The following is a 26,097-nucleotide window of genomic DNA, read 5'->3' as shown; positions in this document are numbered from 1 at the left end:
AAGGATCGCTGCTGTTTCCTTCTGACACCTTCCACCGTGTTCTTGCTGCCCTCTCCCCTCCTTTCCCTCTTCCGAGGCTTCTCCCCACAAAGCACATCTGCCCAGAGGTGCGGCCACCACAGGCCCACGCCAGGCCCTGCCCTTCTCTCTGGCCACCGCTGCCCCACATCCAGAGAGCCCTCCAGAGAGCCCTCAGAAGATTTTTACATTTCTTAATATCCAAAAGGTATTTAGTAGGTTTTATAGATGCCTAGTGATAATAGTGAAGATTAAGTTACCCTGAGTTTAATAGCTACCAGCTTCAGGGATAGATTTATTGACCTCTAGTTCTCCAATTATGTTTTTCATCTTTGTTTATGTTGATTACTTTTGTAAGGAAACAGGGAAATTAGTTCATCTGTGTTAGCCTCTCTACTGTTAGGATTTAATTTCATAATTCAATCTCAGTGAAACAAGGTGGGCAGAGCTCAGTTAACACAGTCAACTTTTAGAGTCCAGAGGAGTGTTCAGTGGGAATTCAACAACAATTTCTTAATTTTTTTCTTTCCTTTTGACTTCTCTGACTGTGTATAAACCTGGGTTTCCTGCACCCTTCCTCCACTGGTCCCCCTGCATCCCTCATTAATGCTCTCTTCCTACCTGTGTCCCATCAGGCTGAGCCCTTGGCCTGGTCTCTCCTGACAATACACTTTCACTTGGGAGAGACCACCCACTCTTACGGCACAAAGCTGAATATTCCCAAAACTGCAGTCTAGCCCAGTCCTCTCTCCCAAGCAAGAATCCTGCCTTTCAGGGCCTTTGGGCCTCTCTTTGTCACTGCCCATCCCCCAAAAAGGGGGCAGCCACAAACCTACAATATTCAGTCCAATAGCTATTGACCAATTAAATACATGATAACATTTCTACACAGTAGAATATCATTCAGCTGTTAAAAATTAATTTGAAGGAGTACCTGGGTGGCTCAGTCGGTTAAGCGTCCGACTTCAGCTCAGGTCATGATCTCACGGTTCATGGGTTGGAACCCCATGTCAGGCTCTATGCTGACAGCTCAGAGCCTGGACCGTGCTTCAGATTCTGTCTCCCTCTCTCTCTGCCCCTCCCTGGCTCATGCTCTTTCTCTCACACACAAATAAATAAACATCAAAAATATTTTTTAAATTAATTTGAAGAGCATATAATATATAAGGGAGAGTTTGCATTATAAGGTATAAAGAAAGCTTGATTATTATCTCAATTGTGCTACATACATGTTTACACACACATATAAAATGTATGTATATTTATCCACACACACCCCTATACATACATATGCATACACACACACTTTTTTGTATAGAGACAAGGGAGATTCCCTTACATTCAGTCATACATGTAACTTTTCAATGCTGGAACAGAATTAACCATTCTATATGACGAGTTCCTAGGTAATTATAATTTCCTTCTTTGTACTTTTCTTCCAGATATTTCTGCAATGAATATGTATAACTTTCAGCAAGAAAGTGTGATCTCACATGATTGTTGCTTTTAAGTAAGATCCAGTGGCCAGTCCGCTGCTCATCCTTTGGGCTTTCTTGCAGTTTTGTCCCAGGTCCTTCCATCTTCTTCCTTCTCTTCCCTGTGATCTTCTTTCTCTCTCAGACCAGTCCTCTGTGAGTCCTTCTCACGGCTCCTCCTGGTGGGGGTATGTTCCAGGCTTCTTTCCTCAGCCCGCTTCCTGCTCACCTATTGCCCCATCTTTGGCTCTCCTCTCTCCCTGGTGCCTCCCCTGAATCACACTATCCCCTCTGACCCCACCCAGCCTGGACTTTGTGGGCCCTCATGCCATGAAATGAAGTGTAGACCACTGGAGTGGGTAATGAGCTCATAGATTTGAGGTCTGCAGTCTGCCCCAGGCCACCAGAGCCTCTCAGGCCAAATGAACATGCTGGATGAGCTTGCTCACTCAGCCATTTTGGCTCTTGCGTGCTGACCAGCAGTGTGTGCAGCTGGCATCCCTGACCCTATCCCCTCCATGACCCTTCCTCCATCCCTGACCTCTGTCCCAAATATGAGTGGCTTCACTTTCCACTTTCCATTTGCACACTGATTTTGAGTTTTTATCACTTTTACAATTAGATAAAAGGAGGGTGAGCATTTAGAATTCTGTTATAGCAGGATTATTAGCTTTCAGAAGCTAATGGTCTGCCACCACCATTGGTCTCTTGTTCCAAAAAAACCCAGTTATTATTGAGGAGCTGTATGATATTAGATATAATGTGTATCTATTTCTGAAGGAATTAGAAATTTAATTGAGAATTTCTTGTGCATCTTGGAGCTGAAAATAAGAGTCATCATGGCCCCCCTATTCTCTCCACCTTATTCTACTCTAGCCAACCAAATAGGGGTCGTCCAGTCAGGAAGCGTGTAGAAAACCAAAGTGCTGACCATTCAGATTCACATTTATCAGTTTTTAACCTTGATTTAAATTAGCCCTAATCACCCTTAATGATTGGTATTTCCCCATCAACCAGGATTATATCTATCTTTACTTTCTTGGTTTATATCATGTAACTTGATTATTTTTACCTCTTTTCAGATATAAAAATATAATATATATTGACTGTGCATTTTCACCCTTCCAGAAAAGTTCTTCCTCCCACTAAAAAAACAATCACTTACTTTTCAAATGGAAAGCAGTATCAGTTCTCTATTAAGCAGTCATACCTCCTTCTTATCAATTGCAAGTGAATGAATATGACCACTATGATCTTTGAAAGAAAGATCAAAGAATATGAAAGGCAGAATAATCAGGCACCCGGGTGGGTCAGTCAGTCGATTGTCAGACTTCAGCTCAGGTCATGATCTCACGGTTCAGGAGCTCAAGCCCTGCATGGGGCTGGCTGCTGCCAGCCTGTCAGTGTAGAGTTCTCTTGGGATCCTCTGTCCTCTCTCTCTCTGCCCCTCCCCTGATTGTGTGTGCACACATTCTCTCAAAAATAAATTTAAAAAAAAAATTTTTTTAAGCAGAATAATCAAGATAGGAATGAATTCTTAGAGGAAGCAGGCATTTATGCCAAGAATGATGGATGATACATCCTATGACTAGCACTTAGAGTAGCGCCCAGGTGTTACCTCCAGAAAGCTATCACCACACACCCCCACACTGGGCTTTCCATTCACCCCCAGAGGGAGATCAGTCAGTGATGGGCTGAAGGTCATGGGTGGGATGAAGATGTCTAGTTCCAGCCATTCTTGCTTTTGTGTGTTTCATTTTTGTTTAAAAAAATCTTTTCCATAAAAATGGCTCTGCTAAATTGCCATAACCCAATGAGAGTGACTAGAGTCTGAGCAAAGTCTGAAGGGGATAAAGATTGGTGATAATTATGGGTCAAGACTGTCTTAACCAGGATGGAGGCCAGCAAGGACTAAGAGTGGCCAGTCAGGTCTTCAGGAAGCCGGTCATGTGGCAGCCAGAGGGGCAGGGGCCACTAGAAGGGCCTTTCTCTTGAGTCACTTGGCCTGCATCAAGTCTGCCAGTCTTGGCTGCCCCAGCCTTCTTGGACCTCTTCATCTGGAGGGGAGACCCTCTTAAGGAGTCTAAAACTTTGAGAAAAGCTGGCTCCCTAGAAGGGGTGTCCTGACTTCTTACCTCCTGCCCAGAAGCAAGCCCTCCTCCTGACTTCTCCCCAGTCCCAGATCTCTGCCTCATCCTGGTTGCTTCCTTTCCCTGCTGCCTCTCTCACCCAGGTGTTTCTCTCCCACTCAACTCACAAGTCCTCCTGGGCATTGCAGGGACAAAGGAAGTAGAAACTCTGAGACCTGTGGCCCTAACTGGTCATAAAGCAAAGATCTTAACAGCTTCCAGAGAGAAAAGCCAGGCTTTTACCAACAGACTAGTTTTCCGAGTAGCAACACCGAGAGCTGAACAACAGTAGTACAATGACTTTGAATTCTCAAGGCGAATGATTTCCCAGGTGGAGTTCTGAACTCCAACCATCAGTCAAGTGTGTTGGGTGGAATAAAATCACCATAAGACATGTTTGCAGACAATTACCTTACTGTGTTCCCTTCTTTAGCTTACTGCCGGATCAGGAGTCAGCCCGCTGAGGCCCACCGGCCAAGTCCACCTGCCACTTGATTTTGTATGGCCCATGAGCATCTTTACTTTTTTTAATGGTTGCATTTAAGTGGTTGTATAAGTATCAGGATCTGTTTTGCCTTTTGGCCTTTAGTTTCTGGCCCTTTCAGGTAGTTTGGTAATGCCTGTGTTTGACAAAGTATTCCACTGAAGTGGGAGCCATGAGATCCAAAAACAGGAGGTAGACACAGGCTAGAACAGATGAAGGATGGAGGGAGGATCCAGGTGACAGCCTGGAGCAGGCTTAGAGGGGTGATGTGCCCAGATTTGAGCCAGGGCACAGAGAGCTCCCAGAAGAGTCTCTAAGAAGGAAAATTAAAGTGAAAGATTGGATGATGTTTTGGAACCTACTGAGAACTCTGTTAGGAAGGTTGGGAGGAAGTTAGGGCTAGGCAGATAGAAAACTAACCAAAGATGGGGTGCCTGGGTGGCTCAGTCGGTTAAGCGTCCGGCTTCGGCTCAGGTCATGATCTCACAGTTTGTGGGTTCAAGCTCCGCGTTGGGCTCTGTGCTGGCGGCTAGCTCAGAGCCTGGAGCCTGTTTCAGATTCTGTGTCTCCCTCCCTCTCTCTCTCTGCCCCTCCCATGCTCGCGCTGACTCTGTCTCTCAAAAATAAATAAAAAGCATTTAAAAAAAAATTTAAAAAAAAAAGAGAAGAAAACTAACCAAAGAAAAACAAGGCACTTTTTAACTTCTAAGAAAACAAGATGAATAAGAAAGGAAATACAGTCATGGAAGTGAAAGAACATACATGACTCAGCAATGAATGGTATCCAAATCACAGTAATGTAAATCACTGAAGTTTGAGTTAACCAAATATTATAATAGAACTAGATGGGAAAGTAGAAGGAGAAATAAATGGAGAAGAGAGTTAATTTCTCACTTTCCAAAATAAATAAAGTTAAAAGCAAATAAAGTTAAGGACTAACAGGATAAGCATGCAATTTAAATATATGAAAATAAGTATTAGTTAGAACAGCTAATATAATTTGAAGTATTTGGCATCTAAAGAGTAGCATCAGAAGTGGGCCAGAGGATGCTGCATTTTGTAGAAGCCATAGAATGACTTGACTTTTAAAATACTGTACCCAAGGGGTGCCTGGATGGCTCAGTCACTTGAGCATCTGGCTCTTGATTTTGGCTCAGATCATGATCTCACAGTTCATGAGATGGAGCCTCCTGTCAGGCTTTGCACTGATAGTGCAGAGCCTGCTTGGGATTCTCTCTCTCTCTCCCTCTCTCCCCTTCCCTCTCTCTCTGCCTTTCCCTTGCCTGAGTACACACTCTCTCTCAAAATAAATAAATAAGCTTAAAAAAAATAAAATCATGTACCTATAATCTCTTTGAAAATAGATTGTTAAAATAATAAAAGAAAAAGAAAAAGTGACTTGGTCAGTCCAAGGAGTGATGTCCTGGCAACCAGGCCCAGGTGAGAAAAAGGCACAGGGAGGGGTGACTTCAGGCCCCTGGCTGGAGGAAGTAGGCCTCAGTGTCCCAGAGACATACTAGTTCTGATTATCATTATTGTTCCTGTCATAAGTGTGAACGCATTTCAACAAAATGTCAAGACTGATAGCCATTTATTCATGCAATGAACATTCTCTGCATTTCAATCCCTGGCTGGAGCTGTTGGGAGGAATACATCATGATTCCTGCCCTCAAGCAGTTCACACACTAGTGATATGTAAAGTCATTCATCCATCGGCAGTATGATGGCTCCACACGGTAATAATACACTAGAGGGAAACATGACTGCAGGGACAGGTGCTTAGAGGTCAGAAGTCCTTTGGGGAGCCCTGGAGGTTGACCAGGAACTGGGGAGACAGGGTGAGGCAGGAGCAGATGTGCAAGCACCAGAGAACAAAATGTGCAGAGGCACAGAGAGGACCTGGGAATGATAGAGCCTGCTATAGCTAAGACCTCTGTGTGGCCTGGAGTCAGGAACTCACAGTTTGTAGAGGATGAAACTGGAGAGGTGAACAGAAGACAGACCCTCAGCTCAGCAAGCGGGCATGGCATGCCATGTTAAAGAGTCTGTCCTCTGTCTCCCCCCCCCCCCCCCCCCCCCCCCCCCCCCCCCGCGACATCGCTTCCTGGACTGACTGGTCTCCATAGTTTTTTTTTGTTTTTTGTTTTGAGGTTTAATTTATCATTGAGCTCCTACTATGTACCAGGGACACAGGAGTCCAGGTCCCCTGTCCTGGGATTTGCAGTGAAAAGACAAATGGAGCCAAGCAGGAGGCCCTTGAAGAGGCCCTTGAATAGGCCCTGGGGCGGGGTTGCTCTGGATAGAAGGGGTGTTCAGGGAAGGGACAGAACGGAGAGCAGCAGACTGCGTTTGCATCTGAATAGAAGAAGCCGAGAGCACTAGGTGTGGGACTGGGGCAAGGATGAGCCCCTTTTTCTTTGGGGCAGAGAGGTGGGATGGCAGGGATGTGAGGCTTCGCGGGAAGAACTGGCCCTGGGATTTTGGGCACAGCTCCCACACACAGCTGTGTCAGCACAGGGCGGCCTGCTGGGGCTGGCAGTCTGCAGCTCGGTCTGTGGGCGCTGAGGCCAGCATGGGAGAGGCCCTGGGGTGAGTCTGCTGACCGCCTGCTCCGTGGTGAGCTCAGGCTGAGGTCTGACAGAGGAGGCAAGGGCCCCAGGGGACTGGTGGAGGGGGCATTTTAGAGGGAAGCCGCAGAAAAGGAAAGCTGGAGCCTCCCAAGGTCAGTGCCCTAGGTTTTTCAAGGAGGGAAGAAGAGCTGGAGGCATTCTGCTGCTGAAGCAGACAGTTGCAGAGCTGGGAGAGAGCTCCGTGGACGGAGGGGAATTGGTGTGAGAGAAGGAAGGCCGATAAGCCATCCTATGGGTATCTCATATATGCCCAGTGCTGTTCTCTTATGAATTTAAATATTCAGTTTCTGATTCTGAAGAAGATACTATTAAATTGAGAATATAAAACAAATTAGCAGAATCACCTCGTCCAGCTCCCCCGCTTAACAGACCAAGAAACCAGAAAGATAAACACTTGGGCCCCTGGGACACAGGGAGTACATTGGGGGCTGCAGGAAGCCTGGGGGCCCGGCTCTCTCCTCCACACCCTGCTGCCTGCCCCGTGGCTGGGGACAGGGTCTCCTCCACACCCTGCTGCCTGCCCCGTGGCTGGGGACAGGAAGTTTTCCCTGTATTGGGGGAATGACCCCATGGCCACAGCTCTGGCATTATGATTCCACAGGATAGCCACTGTCAGCATGTTTGGGTGAACACACCAGATGACTTGATTTGAAAAGGTTTACATCTTTTGGTGGTGCTGTCTTCTATTATCATTAAATGTCATTAGTTCAGAGACATTTACTGCCTTTGAGATAAGTAAGGGAAAGTTTAATCTAGAAAGGAAGTCTCAGCCTGGGTGGCTTATTCGGTTAAGCTTCTGGCTCTTGATTTCGGCTCAGGTCATGATCTCACGGTTTATGAGATGGAGCCCAGCATCAGGCTCTGTGCTGACAGCACACAACCTGCTTGGGATTCTCTCTCTTCCTCTCCCTCTCCCTCCCTCCCTCCCTCCCTCCCTCCCTCTCTCTCTCTCTCACTCTCTCTCTCTCTCTCTCTCTCTGCCCCTCTCCTGCTCATGCTCTTTCTCTCTCTCAAAATAAATTTTAAAAAATTTTTAATTAAAAAAAAAAGGAAGTCTCAGAGAAAGACACATTAATGTGTAACATCCAGGACCAGAATCTCCACAGCTAGTTCTATTCTTGAGTGATGTGAGTGGGACTCTCGGCCCACAGTGATTCCATCCGAGTAGGGTCCCACCGGAGCTTGGGAGTCCAACCTCAGGGACCTTGCCGGTGAGTGAGACATCTACCATCTCCCCTCCCATCTGCAAACTACATTCCTCACCACTGTCATCTCCCTGGGCCAGAGAGGACCATGGCACCAGTGAATATCCAAAATGTGGCCTGACTCATGTCTCAGATCTCAAACCCGTGAACAACAACAACAAAAACCCCACAATTACTAGAGAGTATGTGTAAGGGGTATTATAAGTGATATATGTGCCCTTTTCCTATGGTTCCACTTCCAAATTGACTGAAATCCAACAATGTCATGTACCAAATTTATATTTCACTAAAAAAAATTAAGTAGAACATTGAGCAAGGCATGTGCTGTCTGTCAAATCAACTTCCTTCCAGAAGTACCTTCTGGTTTCTTCTCCCTCATGCATTCCAACCTATCTAATACAGCTAACCATCTACTTACTTACTCATTCATTCTTTCTTTCTTTTATTTATTGTAAACTCTCTAAGCTGAGGGTTCGTGTGCTGCTGTATTAATCTAATTACAGTACCTTCCAAGAGGCTTATTCCTTTAGGCTTATATGCCCACTGTCTCAGGACATGTTTTCTTTATTTTTTTTTCCAGCATTGACTGGAGTTTGTTCCATTTTATTGCCTTTTTTTTTTTTAATGTTTTAGGTTTTGTATCTGAACTCCAAAAATTTAAGTATTCCAAAGACAGACGTTTTTATTGCATCAGTCTGTTTACTAATTTCACATATTACTAAGTTGGCATCTGCCCAGGCTCTGAATGCGGCACCCTGCCGGTGTCCTTGTTGGCAGTGTGGTGGCCCAAGCCTGGGTTTTAAGCGCCTGCCTGCCGTGGTGAACAGTTTAGGAGCTGCCAGCAGAGAGGATCACCCAGAGAGACAGACAGGGCCTATGCTATTCTGATCCCCAACAGCTCCCGAGTATTAAAATAGCTGGTGAGCGTGAAGGGACGTGAATGGGGAGGCTCCGGGGGTGGCGGGAGGGCTGGGTGCCGCTGCCACGGAGAGAGGGCTCCTGCTGGAATTGAACACTGAGGGCATGGGGAGGTGGCGCATCTGGGACCCCAGAGGATGCTGCTTCATGGAGGGGTGCAGACAGGCAACTCCATGTGAAACGCAAGGCATGGACCTCATGCTGAGTTCGGAAGGTGCTTGAGTGCATTCAGTTCAGCATATACTTCCTGAATCCACACCTCATGCCAGTATGTATCCTGAACAGATAGAATCTGGGCCTCAAAGAATGAGAAAGAGCACACCATATCGTGCATTCAGCTATTCATCTACAGACTTTTATTGAGCAACTTCTACATGGCAAAGGCTGCCCTCATTGTGAGGCTATACAGGTTCTCTGACCATCCGTCCTAGAATCACTCGGTGCCAGTCCTAATACAGCACTGGGAAAAGGTGACACTGGAATTGGGTGTGAGGACCCCGCTTCCCGGGGCAATGTGAGTGTTGGCCAGGGCTCCAGGTGGGAGGAGGCCTTCAGCCAGAACAAACTCACTGTGCCTCTTTCCACCTGGGCATGGATCCACTGGACTCAGCTGTGGGCACAGAGGACCAGGGCAGCGGGGGTCAGGGCACCACTCCCAGGGAGAGCCGACTTAATTTCTGGTACTGTTTGGCTCTCACCTGCCTATCTTCAGCCAGTTGGGCAAGGGCAGAGTCATACATGTGAAGGGGTGAGCTGCCCCTTTGGCCTCTGCTTCCAGCATGTCTTCTGCCTAACATCCGACAAGCAGGCATCTGGTAGGAGGGCTGGGATGAGGCAAGCAGAGCCAAGGGTCTGTGGGGCTCCCCCTCAGATCTGAATAAATGGAGAGACATAGCATGTTAATGGATGGGAGGCTTGATACCATAAGGATACCAGTTTGCCCTAGATTAATACAGGGCATTTGGTCAAATGACCCCAAGAACAGTCAAGAGAATTTCTAAGAAGAAATCTCATGATTAGTGAGGTAAAGTCCTGCATCAAGCTCTGTGCTGACAGTGTAGAACTTGCTTGCGATGCTCTTTCATCCTCTCTCTTCGCCTCCCCACCTCTCTCAAAAGAAATAAACATTAAAAAAAAAAAAGACTCACTATGAGTTACAACAATTAAAATGGTGTGGTGCCAGTACTGAAATAGATCAGTAGAAGAGAGTAAAAGACACAGACCCATGCAAACTTGACAAGAAAGAGGTGGCCTAAGGTGGCCTTGTCAGTAGGACAAGGATAAACTGTTCAATAAATTAAATAAATCATGAGGAGAAAAAGTACTTCAGGCAATATAAACAAAAAAATTCTAGAGAGGATTAAAGGCCTAAACGTGGAAAGCAAACCTTAAAACTCCTGGAAAATATATGAGACTCACTTCTCACCTCATGGCAGGAAAGGATTTCTTAAAATAAGTTTTGAAAACCACTAACAATAAAGGAAGATGTTGATAAATTTGACTGTTAGAAATTTCAACTACTGTATGACTAAAGACACCACAAATAAAGTTAAAATGTAACGCTACAGACCGGAAAGAGATAATAGTTGCAACTCATGTGATCAGCAGAGGATTAGAATCCTAGCATAGTAAAACCTCTTGTAGATTAGCTAGGGGGAAAAAAAACATACAATCCAGTTGGGGCAGAGGGTAAAGTTAGCAAACGCTATGAAAAAACAATTCACAGAGGACAGATCTGAATCCTTAGTACACACCAAAAAATATATTGATTTTCACTAGCACTGAGAGAAATATATGTTAAAGTAAGATACTATTTTGAACCTATCAGACTAGCAAAAAATTAGAAGGTGGGCTATTTGAAGTGTTGATGAGGAAATGGAACCACAGGAAATCATACGCTACTGCTGAGAGTGAAAATTAGTGCAGCCTTGCTGGGCAGCACCTGCAGCCTCAGGCATAGGAGCTGGCAGCCGCGTTCTGGATGGAGGACCCGGGAGACTGTTGTCTGTGTGCACAGACACAGGTCCGTGGACCTTTCTTGCTTGCAGAAAGTGGATAGAACTTAAATTTCCATGATCAGGAAACATGGATACATAGTATATTTACATAAGCAACTAAATAACTAAATCCGATGAATCTTGAAAGCATGTTGTTGAGGAAGAGTTGCAGAAAAATGTGTGTAGTAGGACACCTTTATCTGAGGTTTAAAAACACTCTAGACAGGGGCCCCTGGGTGGATCAGTCAGCTAAGCATCCTACTCTTGATGTGTGCTCAGCTCACGGTTGGTGAGATCGAGCCCCATATCAGGCTCTGCACTGACAGCAAGGAACCTGTTTGGGATTCTCTCTCTCTCTCTCTCTCCCTCTCTCTGCCCCTCCCCTGCTCATTGTCTTTCTCACAAAATAAATAAACATTAAAAATAAATAAATAAAAACATCTCAACAATATCCCAGTAATGTATGCATACTCATGAGGCAAAACTATAAAAACGTGGTTGAGACGAAGACACATCAGCTTCTGAAGTGCCGTTAGATCTGTGAGATAGAAGCGGAGAAGAGGGAGCTGGAGACAAAGAGGCCTTTTTACCTTGCTCTGTCTCTGAGGACAGAATACTGAGATTTGTTCCATCTGGGTAGTGGCCACACAAGTAGAGTTTGTTATATTCTATTTTGTCTCTATATTTGAAATGTGTCATGGTTTTTAAAAAATTAATTCTTCTGAGGGGAAAAAAAAAGCTTAATTTCCATTTTCAAGTAGGCACTAATTCAAAAAAGATTTAAACTAATTGATATTGTCACTTGTGAGTGGCAGTTTAGGGTGGCTGGTTGAAGCGCAGGACTCCGGGGCAGCTTTCCAGGTCTGAATCCTGCTCTGCCTCTTCCTACGTGGTATTTGGGAAGCTGTTTTATCTCTCTCTGCCGTGGATTACTTGGATGTAAAATGCCACCACTGACGATGAGGATGATGACGATGATGATGATGGTTAGTACGGGCTCCTAGAGTTGTCACGAGGGTATGATGAGTTAATGTGCATAAAGCACTACAGAAGTGGACTCTATTATTATGCCTGAATATGATCTACTATTCAGAGACACTAATTAGATGCAGGGAAGAGTGGGGGAGGGGGTGAATAAGCTTTGTTTAAAGAAATCATGTAAGTAGATGTTGTTTTTAGTGACGGTTGCTCTTCTAACTGTGGTAAGACAAAAATATCTCTCAGATCTCCAAAATTAACCTGTGGAGTTGCAGATGATTCAGCCCCCAGTGACTTCACACGTATCTGCTTCAGTTAGCTCTGGTAAATAAAATCGTCACTCATTCACTTTTCAAAGCTGGCTGAAAAATCAATATGAAAAACAAGATCAATATGTAAGTCTGTTGAAATATAGAATTCCCTCTAAAAATGAAAGCTATATCTATCGTCAAGTTTTGACGAAGACGTGGTATTGTTGTATGACGTAATAAGAATGGCTTTTTTGTATTTAAAAACAATGATAAAATGTAAATCTCCTCACTAAATGGGGTTTTTAATGGAAGCCTATTTAATGTCTCAACTAAGTGGGGAATCACAGACACTAGGGGGTCAAGGATGATTTTCTGAAAGCAGATGCCAGAAAGGGAAAGATTCCAGGCTTTCTCTGGAGTTGACTTGAACCTGGGTCCAGCTGCAAGTCCCCTACTTTCTAGCTCCGTAGCTTTGAGTGCATTACTTAAATATGCTGTGGCTCAGATTCTCATCTGTAGAATGGGACTCAGAGTCCCTCTCCTGCAGAACTCTTGTGAAGACCTAATACGTGCTCAGTGCTGATGGATGAGTAGATTGTAAGGGTCTAAGACAAAATGAGATTATGAGCTGTTAAGTCTTACTTAGAGCTGGCCCTGCCAATCCCTCTTCCCCTAACCTGGAACAATAACTTTAACTTATTTCAAGGCCCAGGAATTTTTTGAAATGAAGAAAACTTGGTCTTCTTAAAGATGATCAAATGCTGCTCTTAAAGAGTAATTATTCAATGCAAGGTATTGCAACAAGCAGAATCAGCTTTCCTGCAAGAAGTGTCCTGTTTTGACTGCCATTGCTTTTGTCTGTCCTTGTGCAGCATCCTGGAATGTCCCATCCAGTTGGGAAGATTCATCATGCCTGGTTCCCCAAAAACAGTCAAGTCATTTCTAACCACTGGATGAATGAATCTCTAGGACTGAGCAGCCACCAAGGGCAAAGCCAAAACTCTGTGTTCATTCACAGGCCTGAGCCAAAGGCAAGATTTCTGAGCCGCCAAGCCTAAGCCGGAGGCAGAACGACGAGCTGAAGCAATACCCCCTCCTCCGCACGCCCTTCTCTGGCAACTCCGTCCTTCTCCTTTCCACCCTCCATCCCAGTCCTGCTGTACCCAAACCTGCCCCTCACCTCCTACCCTCATTTTTTCATTTAAGAGGAGGGGCAGCGAGGTGGGGGCCCAAAGAGGAGAGACCAAATCCCCAGGAGGGATGCAGTGTGGCTCCGACTAAAGTGATTCCCAGCAGGCTGTGAATAAAGATTGTGCTTTAACCAGCTAATTTGAGGCACTTGCATTTTCAAGGAAGAACCTGTTTATCTCTCAGGATCCCTAATTGATGAATTCTTTAGGGAAGATGAGTCTTATCACTGTCTCTTGCCTGATGGAAAGGGTTCAAGTTTGGGTGGGAAAATGGGAAGCTCAGGTTGGTGTGACGTGTCCACTGGGCAGGCTCCTGTGACCGTCTCCACCCAGAGGCCCCTTGGGCACCTGGAACAGTGTGCTGAATTCCTCCTCCCCACAAGCTCCTAGATGCCTGTTTCTCTTGGTGGTGCCTTAACGGCACCTCCCCCCCCTGGTTTCCTAAGCTAGAGGAAGCACTCAGCATATCCTGGACTCATCCCTGCCCCCCAGCAGTCATCCATGCTGTGCCTTATTGCCCCCGGTCCCCCATCACTCAAAGGACTAGCTAAAATCAGAATCACAGTGCATTTAACTGCCTTGCTAATTGCCATAGCTTCCTACTACCTTGGGGAATATCTCAACGCAAGTAAAAGTGTTTGAAATCCATATTTCAAATCATCTGATTAAAATTTTTGAAATTTTTATGGCTCATTTCTTGTCAGATCTGATTAGATCATTGCTTTTACCTTAATTTGACTACGGAAAAGCTCTTACGACCAGGATAATCGTCAGCTCTGCCTTTTCCTTGCCATTCACTTATGCTGGCGTGATTAGTGTATTGTCTTCAGTCCTCAGTTTTGTTTCTCTTAGGAATCTTTTGAAATCAGTGGTCCATTTTGTGAGGGTTTAGTTAGAACTAAATAATATAATCACTGAGTCTGTTTAACTGAGCACACATAAACAAATGCTGCAATCAATCAAAACTTTTGAAAGGGAATAAACAAGTGAGGGGTACACTAAATACCCTCAAATCTTGGGGGGGTGGGGGGGACTTTCCCCTCTTCCCTTAGAATGCCACACACTGGTAGGTCACACAGTCAGCCTGTGTGTTAAGTATTAGTAAAGCTTAACTTCTAAGAAAACAAGGAGACAGGCAAGCCTGGGTACCTGTCAGTTGAGCATACGTCTTCAGCTCAGGTCATGATCTCGCAGTTTGAGGGTTCAAGCCCTGTGCTGGCAGTGTGGAGCCAGCTTAGGATTCTCTCTTCTCTCTCTCTCTCTTCCCTCCCTCCCGCTCTCGCGCGCGCGCGCTCTCTCTCTCTCTCTCTCTCTCTCTCTGCCTCTCCCCCATTTGTGCGCTCTCTCTCTCTCTCAAAAATAAATAAATAAAAAGAAAAGGAGACAGTGGGGCACCTGGGTGGCTCAGTGGTTGGGCATCCAACTTCGGCTCAGGTCACAATCTCCCCATTGGAGGGTTCGAGCCCCACATCAGGCTCTGTGCTGACAGCTCAGAGCCTGAAGCCTGCTTCCAATTCTGTGTCTCCCTCTCCCTCTGCCCTTCTTCCACTTGTGCTCTGTCTCTCAAAAATAAATTGAAATGTTTTTTTAAAAAAGACAGAAATAGAGCTTTTAGTAGTTTCGTGTTGTACACCCTGGAGTGTTGCCTAGCAGACACCGCTGCCCTGCAGGCCATGGCAACCCACCTGAAGGCCCCACGCGTCTTGCTTCTTACTGCAGGGGGTGGACATTTGGGCACCTCAGGTCTCAGCCATGGAGGTGAGCCCAGGAGGTATGCACTCAAGGCAAGTGGCTCCCCTGGGGGGTTGGGGATACCCAGGCCTGAAGAAGGCTCAAGACTTTGCTCAACTGAAGTCAGAAAAATACATTCCTGACCCTCCCAGGCCATCCAAGTTTTACTGTGGTGCCTTTTAAAATATCCCAGAATATCTTCTGTAAGCCTCAAGAATGCTATCTCATTCAAGTATGAAAGGGATTAGACCAACAAGGCATTTTTTTTCACGAGCTTCTAAGCTTGGATCATTTCTCTGTGGAGAGATGGGAGGATCCAGTTTTTTGCTTGTCTCTAACTCAAAGGCCTCACCATCACTCACCAATCACATTTCATTGTACCTCCTCCAGTGCCATGTTTTAATATTCCAGCAGTACACAAGCCAAAGTTTTGTGCAAGGGAAGGAAAATGTCTTCTAGGTTGACTCCACTGGAGATACAACAACTCAATTAGTCTTCCTGGAAACTGTAACTCTGTTAGGTTCACATTTCAAAACTCTACTTAAGGTCCCTTAATAGTTTTGTCCCCATAGCTGCATAGGGACAAGCAAGATCTGAAGCAGAGCCAGTGTCTTCTCTAGAAGGTGTTTTGTCATCGTCATGGATATCCCATCCTGCAGACCACCTCACCACCACTGCCAGTCCCCTCCTCCTCAGTCACAAGAGAACAGACAAGGAAACAGGCAGGGAGAAGAGAGGGACTGGCTCCTGGCCCCTTATCAATAGTGAAGGACGCGACCAGCTCAATCAGCCTTTCTGGGTGCATGAGCAGGTGAGCAGAAAGACAGGTGCTCATCACAAAAGTTCAAGTAGTTTGTGAGGCAGCTCCACTTCAAGGAGGCTTGCTTGAACTTCTTTCCCAACAAGTAAGTGTATGTGATTGCTAGGAATTTGGATTACCACTCATCACCCTCCGCTCGGTGTCTTACCTTCCATATACGCTAGCAATGCCCCTCCCACATTCCTTGTACTCTGGGTCTCCGGCTTTGACAGACGGTACTTATTAAGCACCACAGATTGTTTTGCTCTGGGCACCATCTCCACTCTTCTACTTAACACTTTTAGCTAACTGTACTCCTTGCCATCATCTTAGGCTGTTTACAGAAGTGAAGTGATGCCATGTGCGCACTGGCTATGGCAGAGAATTTCTAATCTTATAAATGTCGACACAGCTATCCATTCTCGAATCCAAGTTTTCCACACACTCCTTAACTGGAAGTAGAGGAGTTACAGAGTCCTGGGATGTGAGGAGAGAAGAGTGGAGTCTAGCTCCCAGCCCCTCGCTACCTCAACGCACCCTGCGCTGATGACACTCAGAGTGTGTCTTCCCTCATAAGCATCATTTATTTTATTTTTCCCCAAAATGTACTACCTGTTCTTACCATGCTGAAGTTCATCTGCCTCCTTTCTGCCCACTCACCCAGCTTGGTAAGATGTTCCTGTTGTTTATCACCACCAGTTCGGCATTTCACCATCTGGGAGAGCTTAGCGTTGTCTAGAAATGTGGAAACATCACTTGTACTGTGGCAGAACACCATTTTTAGGAGCATCAATGGAGACCAGCCCCAGCACTTTTCCTTTTAGTGAAGGACCCACTTAATTACCTTTTGCTTGCTCTCTCCAAACTGGTTCACTAACTGCCATTGTCACACATCTCTCCCAACATAGCTCTAAAACTTTTCCTTTCCTTGCAAATATTCTAAAGGTGCTTACTCTCAGAGCATCGACTTCACATTGCTTGTACCTGAGCTTCCCCATCAGGGGAAAGAAGACCATGTCTTTTCTACAGGGATCACTTTTGCAGCTTCCTCAATCTTGTCTCATTGGGCTGGTCAAGTAAGCTATATAGTAGCTGCATAATCACATTTTTGTCTCCATTCTCAGAGATCCTGTGGTCCACTCTTTACCTTTCATGACTGGGGAATGGGAACGTTTATGCAAACATGGTTAAGAGAATTATTCCTGGCCAAAAGAGCCTTCCAAAGGCTTGTATAGAGCAGTAGGAGGACAGTTTTCACCAAGACCTAATCTAGATCTCTTAGTGTTTCCCCAAAGCAAATATGTGTCCACTGGTCAGGCCTGTTTCCCCAAATATCCAAGTGCCTTCCTGACCTTGGCTTCCAAACCTCAAATGCTTCCTCTCAGCCTGCAGTGTTCCTTCCTGATATATCGCCAACACAGTCCCCCTGTTGAAGGTTGAGACAGAAAGATGGATGGAAGGAAGCAAGCCCAAGATTTCTGTGTGCAGAAGTTTTCTGAATAGGCCCTCTTCTTCCCCCCAGTTTTCCCTAGTACACTCACCCTTCCTTTAATCAGACACACATGGTGGAACCAGTGGGGTCTCCTCACCCCTGCCCAGCAGACCCCCTGGGAGATGTAAAAGTTAACCAGAGTCTCTTAATTTTTTTTCTCTCAATACAACCCCAGCATTTATCATAATATATGCCACAAGATAGTGTGTGTGTGTGTGTGTGTGTGTGTACAAATTTCGTGAGGTTCAGTAAGTTTGAGACATGGTAGGCTAAACAACACTACACAGGTGTCTTTACTGTGGGACTTCTGGAAGCCTTTAACAAGCTACTTGGTATGGCAAATCTCCAAGAGCCAGCCATAATCCATGCTCATCCCTGAGCTCATCATAACTGACCCCAGACCCTTCTTTACCAGAGGGCCTGTGAGGCCTAGAGTTCTGTGGGATGCATGCTGGGGCACGTCAGGGAGCGGGTCAGGGTCGCTTAGGGGGCTTGTGATTACCAGCCTCTCCTGAAGGTTTCCATACTGGCAGTCTGGGGGGGGGTGTGCGAACCTATTTATTTGTTGTCGTTCCTTTCTTAAAGCTTTCTTGGTGATTTTGATGATCCAGAGCCCTTGGGTTCCACTTCTCTGGACTCTTGATAGTTAAGGCTCCAGAGTTGCTGACTTTCCTGAGCCCTCCCCATGGAAGCTTCTACACTAAATCCCTTGGAGGTAAATAACACATTCTTATACAACAGAGAGGGCTGAAGAGTTACCAGGAAAGACACCCAAAGCCTTTACGATTTGGGGGAAATTACTGGCCTGTATCTATGACTTCAGTAGCCACTTTGTAACATCGTAGCCATCCTCCTCCAGCCACATTCAAGTCCACCTTTAGCTTTCCCCCCAGCTGTTCTCGCTCATGCCATTTGGGGCTATTTCACACATTTCCATATTTTGTTTCATTTGTCTGTGTCTCACATCCCTTCAGGACCATATTTGGGGGGGACTTCCCCTGTAGCACTTCATACACAGCCAAACTAAGAGTAAGTGCTCAGTAACTGCAGAGAAATGAAAGGACAAGAGGGACTTTGCCCAGAGTGAACAAAAAAGGGTTAAGCCTGACTACAGAGTTGAAAAGCAAGTAAAGAGGGATGGTAAATCAGTTAATGTGGCAACATAAATGTGTACAATTTACCTGCTGAGGATATAGCATTTTAAATGGTAGGTATGTGTCATATTCTGCCACCCTCTGCAATTTTTTTGTTACATCTTTGTTAAATTTTTAACTCCATGATATATGATACTAGTGGTTTAGAAATAGGGTGACTGAGGCACCTGGGTGGCTCAGTCGGTGGAGCGTCCAACTTCGGCTCAGGTCATGACCTCACAGTCCATGACTTCAAGCCCCATGTCAGGCTCTGTGCTGACAGCTCAGAGCCTGAAGCCTGCTTAGGATTCTGTGTCTCCCCCTCTCTGCCCCTCTACCCCCCCCTCAAAAATAAACATTAAAAAAAGGAATAGGGTGACCAATTTACCCCAAGGTATCTCATTTTAGCGCTGAAAGTTGACTGTAAGGAAAACCCCTCAATCCTGACAAGCCAGAGCAGTTGGTCACTCTACTCAAAAGACAGAAAGAATTCCTTGACCAAATAAAACTGGGAAGTGCTATATTACTTCTATCCATCTGAGTCACTGCCGCAGTAACAACACAAACTACCACAAACTTTCTGGCTTAAAACAACACAAATTTATCATCTTCTACCTCTAGAGATCAGAAATCCTAAATGGACTTTATAGGACAAAAAGTCAGTGTATCAGCAGGGCTGCATTTTTTTTCTGGGGGCTCAAAGGGAGACTCTGTTCCCTTTTCTTTTCCAGCCTCTAGAAGCCAGCCACAGTCCTCAGTGGTGACTCTCTCCTCCATCTTCAAAGCAAGCGATCACGTCACTATGACCCTCTATTTCCACCATTAAATCCCATTCTCTGGCCCACTCTCTCCTGCCTCCCTCTTTCACTTTGAAAGACCCTTCTGATTAAGAGCGCCCTGGGTGGCTCAGTCAGTTAAGCATCTGATTTCAGCTCAGGTCATGATCTCACAATTCATGGGTTCAAGCCTAGCATCGAGCTCTGCACTGACAGCTCAGAACCTGCAGCCTGCTTCAGATTCTGAGTCTCCCCCTCTCTACGCCCCTCCCCCCACTTGTGCTCTGTCTCTGTCTCTCTCAAAAATAGACATTAAAAAAAAAAAAGAGCCTTGTTGATTATATCAGGCTCACTGGATGATCCTGGGTAATTTCTCCATCCCCAAATCCTTAACTTCATCACATCTGCACAGTAAGGGTAAGGTAACACATTCACAAGTTCCAGGGACTGAGATGTGGACACCTTTGGCAGTCGGAGTGTCATTATTCTGCCTACCACAACTAGCTCTCTCAGAGAGTTAAAGAAATATTGTTAAATCTCCCAGGAAAAGAATCTGTTTAACATTGCCTAATCCAGTATTGTCCAAACTTACTTGATCCAGAAAGAAACTCTTTATCCCCAAAGAGCACTTATTGCATGAAATTCGGCTTCTCTCACAGCAGGGGAGAATTCAATCTGGTGTGCATACTGCCTAGAGGCCAGAGACTTTCCGTGTGATATGCAGACGAGGACGGCTTCAAGGGAATTGATTTACGGATCTGATTCCTCTTCCTCACTTCAGTACAGACTCTTTTCTACATTTGCCTGCCTGACAAACAACATGAGATCAAAGCATGGTGGACCGGTCTTCTTTCCGCTGATTTCGTCAGAGTCCACACCCATAAAGAATCGTATCAGGACAAATTTATTACCCTGGGGTGCAAAACCTGCCTGGTCAGACACAGGAATGATGTGAGGCTCCAGGGTTGGAGCTCTGAATCAAGACACCATAACCAACCCCCTACCAATCTCATTTGAAGCTGCATTTCCAATAAAAATTTTCATTTTATATTTAGCATTTATCAACATTTTAATATTTCATATTGTGCGCTAAGATAAAATAATTCATTCCAGAGGAAATGCTTTGAGACTTGGAGATTTATGGTTACCAGAGTCATCTTTTAATTTAAATTTCAATTTGTATGCATCCTTTGGCTAGAGAGAATTATGACGAATTGATCAAGTAAAACATTTTCAAGCATAAAAACATATATTAACTTAAAGTTCTCTGGGTGTCATGGAAAAGAGATACAATTTCAAGGGGAGAAAAGAACAATGTAATATTTCTAAAGAAGAGCTTGCTCCTGTCACTTTTAAATGGACCATAATGTTCTATCACTGTCAGTGTTTTGGTTATATTGGATATATTTTTAAAATGATAACAGACTAACTTTTAAATATCACTTCTATAATATATAGAAATCATACCTATTAACAAATTATAACTATTTAACTTTATGGTGCAAAATACGTGCTGCCAAGTTAAATATGCAAGGAGGTACATAGTTTTTCACAACCTTCATGGGAACAGAAGCTATCCACACAAAGGTCTGATGACCACAGTAGGTGGTCAGACTAGGTAGGAATATTTTCTGTGACAAACTCTAGGAGGGCATCAATCAGGCAGTCTGGGCTTTCTCGTGGTAAAGAGTCAAGAGATGCTGTTTGTTCCCTTTGCACCTAGCCTGAAGGGAAAATCCCGCCCATGGCACAGCCACTTGACCATGAAGTTGCTTGAAGACTCTGTGGTTTCAAACTTCAGGGAGAGAGCTTCCTGAGCTGTAGGAAGCCTGTGGCACCTGCTACCTTACTGCTGCTGATCCTGCCACCGCAACCCCACTCCAGGCCGTGCCCCAGGGGGCTGCCTCTAGAAGTCTAACAGCAGACGTAGCTGTTTCAGAAGAGCCCGGGACTGAAAGAGCAAGGCTGGGCCAGTGTGAGGGCGCCATGTGGGTACAGAGGTGCACACACGCCTTGTCTGCATTGTGTTGGAGTGTTTATTGGGTCTGTCTGTGAGGCCTGACCATCCAGGTATTAATCACTGTCCACTGAGAAAATGAGTCCAGGGAGGGCAGAGGGCATGGAATATGAGAGGGGGAGGCCAGGCCAGGACTGTAGAACCTGGCATTATGGCCATCTGTCTGTCCACTCTGCTTATCATATCTGTCACTTACACATGGCCACAGGGTGCTGATAATAATATCTATATGGATCCTAAGGGTCCTCAGTTCTCAAAGGAAAACTATTTTTTAAAGTATAAATTTGCACTGTATTTTACTACTTCCTTATTCTTCCGCAGTGTTTCTTTGGTATTTTACTTAGCAGACAACATTTCGTCCTTGTGAACAGAACTGAACTAGGTACTGTGGGAGACATTGTCTCAGTCCTTAGGCAACTTGAATCTCCTTGGGAAGATATGCGTACATACTGTAGAGTAATGGCCAGCAGGTTTCAAATGTCAGCTCTAGCTAATTGGTGACTTCATGGAATATTTCTTCAAATGTAAGACGCTGTCAACTTTAAGAAATTGTTTCGTGTGCTCTTAAGAATGAAAAATATGCTGCCAATGAAATTGTGAATGACTGCTTTCTTTTTATTCAGAAATTTTGCACTTCTTGAAAAATTCTTTTTGGACTTGCTTAGACACAGTTTGTTGTTTTTTTTAAACATATATTTTTCTCGTCCACTCGTAAAGTAGAACATAAGAGAAATAAATTGACTTTGGTTTTCCTAAGCTCCTTCACATTCAGGGTACTGCTCATCTGAAGTATCTTTGACCTACTGTGGTCAGTGTGTTTCTCACTCAGTGCCCTTCTGTTCCCTATGCCAGTGGAGGGCATTGGTGAGGCAGAATTCTTTCGAGTGCTCTTGACTTTTCTCCCAAACCTCTGGCTCCTATTGCGCAAATTGATGTGCATATCATGACAATCACAGCACAAGTGCCACCTGGCAACAGTGACTATAAGATACATTATCAATTTCCAAGATACCAAACATGAAAATAATACACCATAGACTCGAAAGATGGATTCTGAGACTCAGTCGAAAAGACTACATGATCAGATACCCATGTCTGCCCTGGCAATGGTGCCGGTATACTGCTTCTTGTCATTAAGCAGTAATTAGCAGAACTGGATAGTGGAAGTTCTCTGTGAGCTAATAGGGCCAGGAAAGCATTATGCATGAAGTACGTCTAAAAGGGTGTGATTTCCAGGTGCTGGGGGGTTCAGGCAGTTAAGAGTCCAACTTAACTCAGGTCGTGGTCTTGTGATCCACGAATTCAAGCCCTGCAGTGGGCTCTGTGCTGACAGCTCAGAGCCTGGAGCCTGCTTCAAATTCTGTGTCTCCTTCTCTCTCTGCACCTCCCTCCCTCACACTCTAATTCTCAGAAATGAGTAAATATTTTTTAAAAAAATTTGGCCTGGACAAAAGCAGACCACTTGCAGAGAGGGAACAGTGCAAATATAGAAGGCTCCAGAGGGTAAATAAGAATGTCATGTGGAGAGGATGGTGGAGGGATCCCAGGCATTGGTGAGGTTTGGTTAGGGAGTTGTGGGATATAAAAGGCACGAGTTTTTGCTCTAGGAACAAATTAGTGTGTTTCACTTGTAGAAACACACTAATGGTTCTCATATGTCTATAACTTTTCTTTCTTTCCTTACTATAGGTCCTGATGTTTTTAGTTCAAAGAGCCTTGCCCTTCAAGCCCAGAAGAAGATCCTAAGCAAAATAGCCAGCAAAACCGTGGCAAACATGTTGATCGATGACACCAGCAGTGAGATCTTTGATGAGCTCTACAAAGTCACCAGAGAGCACACCCACAGCAAGAAGGAAGCCCACAAGATTATGAAAGACTTGATCAAGGTGGCAATCAAAATCGGAATCCTCTACCGGCACAACCAGTTCAGCCAGGAGGAGGTTGTTATCGTGGAGAAGCTCAGGAAGAAGCTGAACCAGACGGCCATGACCATTGTCAGCTTCTATGAGGTGGAGTACACCTTTGACAGGAACGTGCTCTCCAAGCTCCTGCATGAGTGCAAGGACCTGGTGCACGAACTGGTGCAGCGACACCTGACACCCAGGACCCACGGGCGCATCAACCACGTCTTCAACCACTTTGCCGACGTGGAGTTCCTCTCTACCCTTTATAGTCTGGATGGAGACTGTAGGCCCAACCTCAAGAGAATTTGTGAAGGAATCAATAAATTGCTAGATGAGAAAGTCCTCTGAATGCCTTCTCTCCTCCTGGACTTTGCTGAGTTCCAGTTACAGCACCCAATGTGGTCAGGTTAGAAGAGAGAAACTCGGAAACCCTTGTTGAAGACCCCCATATTCTGTCCTACTCACCCATCTGATATTGATGCCAGATTGCACTCAGGTGTGTTTATCCCATGAGCTCACTGACGAGGTCTGTTCTTCAAATCACCTTGGTTCGCCAGCCCAAAGGACATTTCTCTGTTCTAAGCAGAAGGCTGCAGTGCTCCTCAAGGTGAGCTCAGTTCATCTTGGTGGAATGGAAGGAGCCCTGGACCAGGAGTTGGAGGATGTGGATTTGGTTCCCAGCTTCACCAGTCCGACCATCCTTGGGATCCTGGAACCACAATGCCCTCCTGCCTACCTCCCAGGACTGCTGTGAGGTTCTAATGAGACAATGTATGTTCATGCTTTTGAAAATGCTAATGTAAGCTCTTATTATTTTCTCTCTGAGGTGTGAGAGGGGTCAACCTGGATCTACACTATTAAGCAGCAGAGAAGAAAAGAATAATAGCATCTAGTGAGCCGTGTTTACAGTCTGTCTCTAGATGTGCCGCTTCAAACACAGATGAATAGTACAAAGGTGTGAAGATGCATAGCTGCAAATTGGAAAAATGTTTTCCAAGAGCTGTGTTTTTTAGGTCTTAGATGCAGGTTTACGATCCTGCTGAGGGACTCTTTCCAGCAGGGTGGGGGTGTGGAGAGTTTCCCTCTCATAACCCAGGAGCAGGGAAGTGTGCTCCCTGTAGGACCGGCTTCCCCTTCCCAGGGACCATGTGAGGTGTAGGAGGGTTTACCCCAGCAGCACAGGAGAGCTGGGCAGAATGAACCCCTATCCGTCTCTCTCGGCTTTTCACAGTCACATTGTGCTGTTTTCTTTGGTTTGTGAATAAATTGAAACTACCCTTCAAACAAGAGGTTTTAGAGTTGTGATTCAAAAATAAAATACCTTGGAGTTAGATGCAGTGCTAAGAATAATGGGATTGAGGGGCGCCTGGGTGGCTCAGTCAGTTAAGAATCAGACTCTTGATTTTGGCTCAGGTCATGATCCCAGGGTAGGATCGAGCTTGGCATTGGACCCTGCTTAACATTCTCTTCCCCACCTCCTTCTCTATGCACACTTGCTTGCACACACTTGCGCACATGCTCTTGCTCTCAATCTCTCTCTCTCTCAAAAAGAAGTGGACTGAAAGAAAGACAATGAAGAGGGAGCTCCACACTCAGACCTGGAGGGGCAGTGTGGGAGGCAGGAAGGGTGGGGTGCAGACAGCTCGCTCATGGACACGTGACCAACCGCCTTCTCTGAGCATCTCCCAGACCCACTTTCACATTGTGGCTTCTGACATATTTTTATCAATTCTTAACAAACATCAGGACAGTGTATTTACTGCCTTCTCATGTCATCCCATATTAGGAGACTTGCTCTCCCTGCATCCCCTTCCATGCCGCTCTGCTTCTTATACATGATACTGTAAAAAGACCATATTAGCTCAGCTCTTGGCCCATCCCATCCAGAGATGGTTTGTGGGAGGGTGTAAAATGGCAGCCTGTGAACCTACAGTGGCCATTCAGCCTCAACTGGCTCCTGTGTCAACATCAGGGCAAACCATCAGTTAAATTCTTCAGCTACCAGCACTCAAGATTAGTTCATAGGAAGGGTGTCCAGTAGGGAATAGGGAACAGTTAAGTCAGCTCCCAGCCCCTCCTCATAGGCCTGACGATTGAATGGTGATGCCCTGTGCACATCCGGGCTGAGGAGGTTGCTGGTCATGCTGGCAATGAAAGCCACCAGCGGCAGGTTCAGGCCTTCCCATCTACCCACTAGGCAGCAAGCAGCCCAGCGGTAGCTGAATTTTCACACACAGGGTCTTCAATGCCTGCCTTGGTGCACTCATCTGATTAGGGACTGCGCTCTAGTTTGAGGGATGGCTCTAGAAGCAAGTCCTTTTTTCACTAAGTAGGTGGACCCACCCAGAGAGTTCAGACCCACAAAGAATGCATGGAACTATCTTGTGTTTATCTGAGACACAGCAGGGAAGAAGGCAGGGTCCCCAGGTTCCCCCCACCTACCCACTCAGCCAGTCCTTAGCATCCATTAGTTTCTGACAGCCCAAGAGTCCCTAAGGAAACTGGGTCCTCCTTGTTCTCGCCGGAGAAGGATCAGCACTTCCACCAGCACATCTCGGCAAGTACAAGAGCAGAGGGTAGACCAAAACATGTTCTACTGCCCTAAACCTCCTCACCAAGGCAGCCAAGGGGCTGCCTCCTGCACGTGAAGCTGGGTGTATCTCAAGCTTATCAGCAGTAGATGGGAGGGGGCGGGGCAGTGAAGCTGCTGGGAGGGGGGCTGAGGGGGAGCGTGGGGGGGTGGCTGGGCTAACCAGGCACAAGTAACCCACATGCCTCTAAAAGTAGACAAAACCAATTCCATGTGTACATTTTAAACATACCACTGGCATATAAACTCAAGTGATTATTGAGTTTCATCAACCAGCTGAAAGCTTACAAATTTCAGATACTTTACATAACAATCTAGTGACCAAAAAAAGAATTGGCAGCATTATTAATTTACACTGAGGACCCTAACCACATCGCTCT

The 26,097-nt window shown here is 45.5% G+C and overlaps 1 protein-coding gene across 1 annotated transcript in view; it reads left to right on the top strand.

Annotated features, from left to right (window-relative positions):
- Positions 1-24,408, top strand: part of TNFAIP8L3 (TNF alpha induced protein 8 like 3) — a 34,525-nt gene extending 10,117 nt beyond the window's left edge. The window contains exon 2 of the mRNA XM_029950897.1: positions 22,913-24,408. Coding sequence (XP_029806757.1) covers positions 22,913-23,475 — 563 coding nt within the window. The 3' untranslated portion in view covers positions 23,476-24,408. The remainder of the gene's footprint in view (positions 1-22,912) is intronic.
- Positions 24,409-26,097: the final 1,689 nt, after the last annotated feature.

The sequence above is a fragment of the Suricata suricatta genome, chromosome 9 (genome assembly GCF_006229205.1).
Source record: "Suricata suricatta isolate VVHF042 chromosome 9, meerkat_22Aug2017_6uvM2_HiC, whole genome shotgun sequence".
Classification (NCBI taxonomy): domain Eukaryota; kingdom Metazoa; phylum Chordata; class Mammalia; order Carnivora; family Herpestidae; genus Suricata; species Suricata suricatta.
The sequence above is the reverse complement of the archived record's forward strand: the minus strand, read 5'-3'. Positions and strand labels throughout refer to the sequence as shown.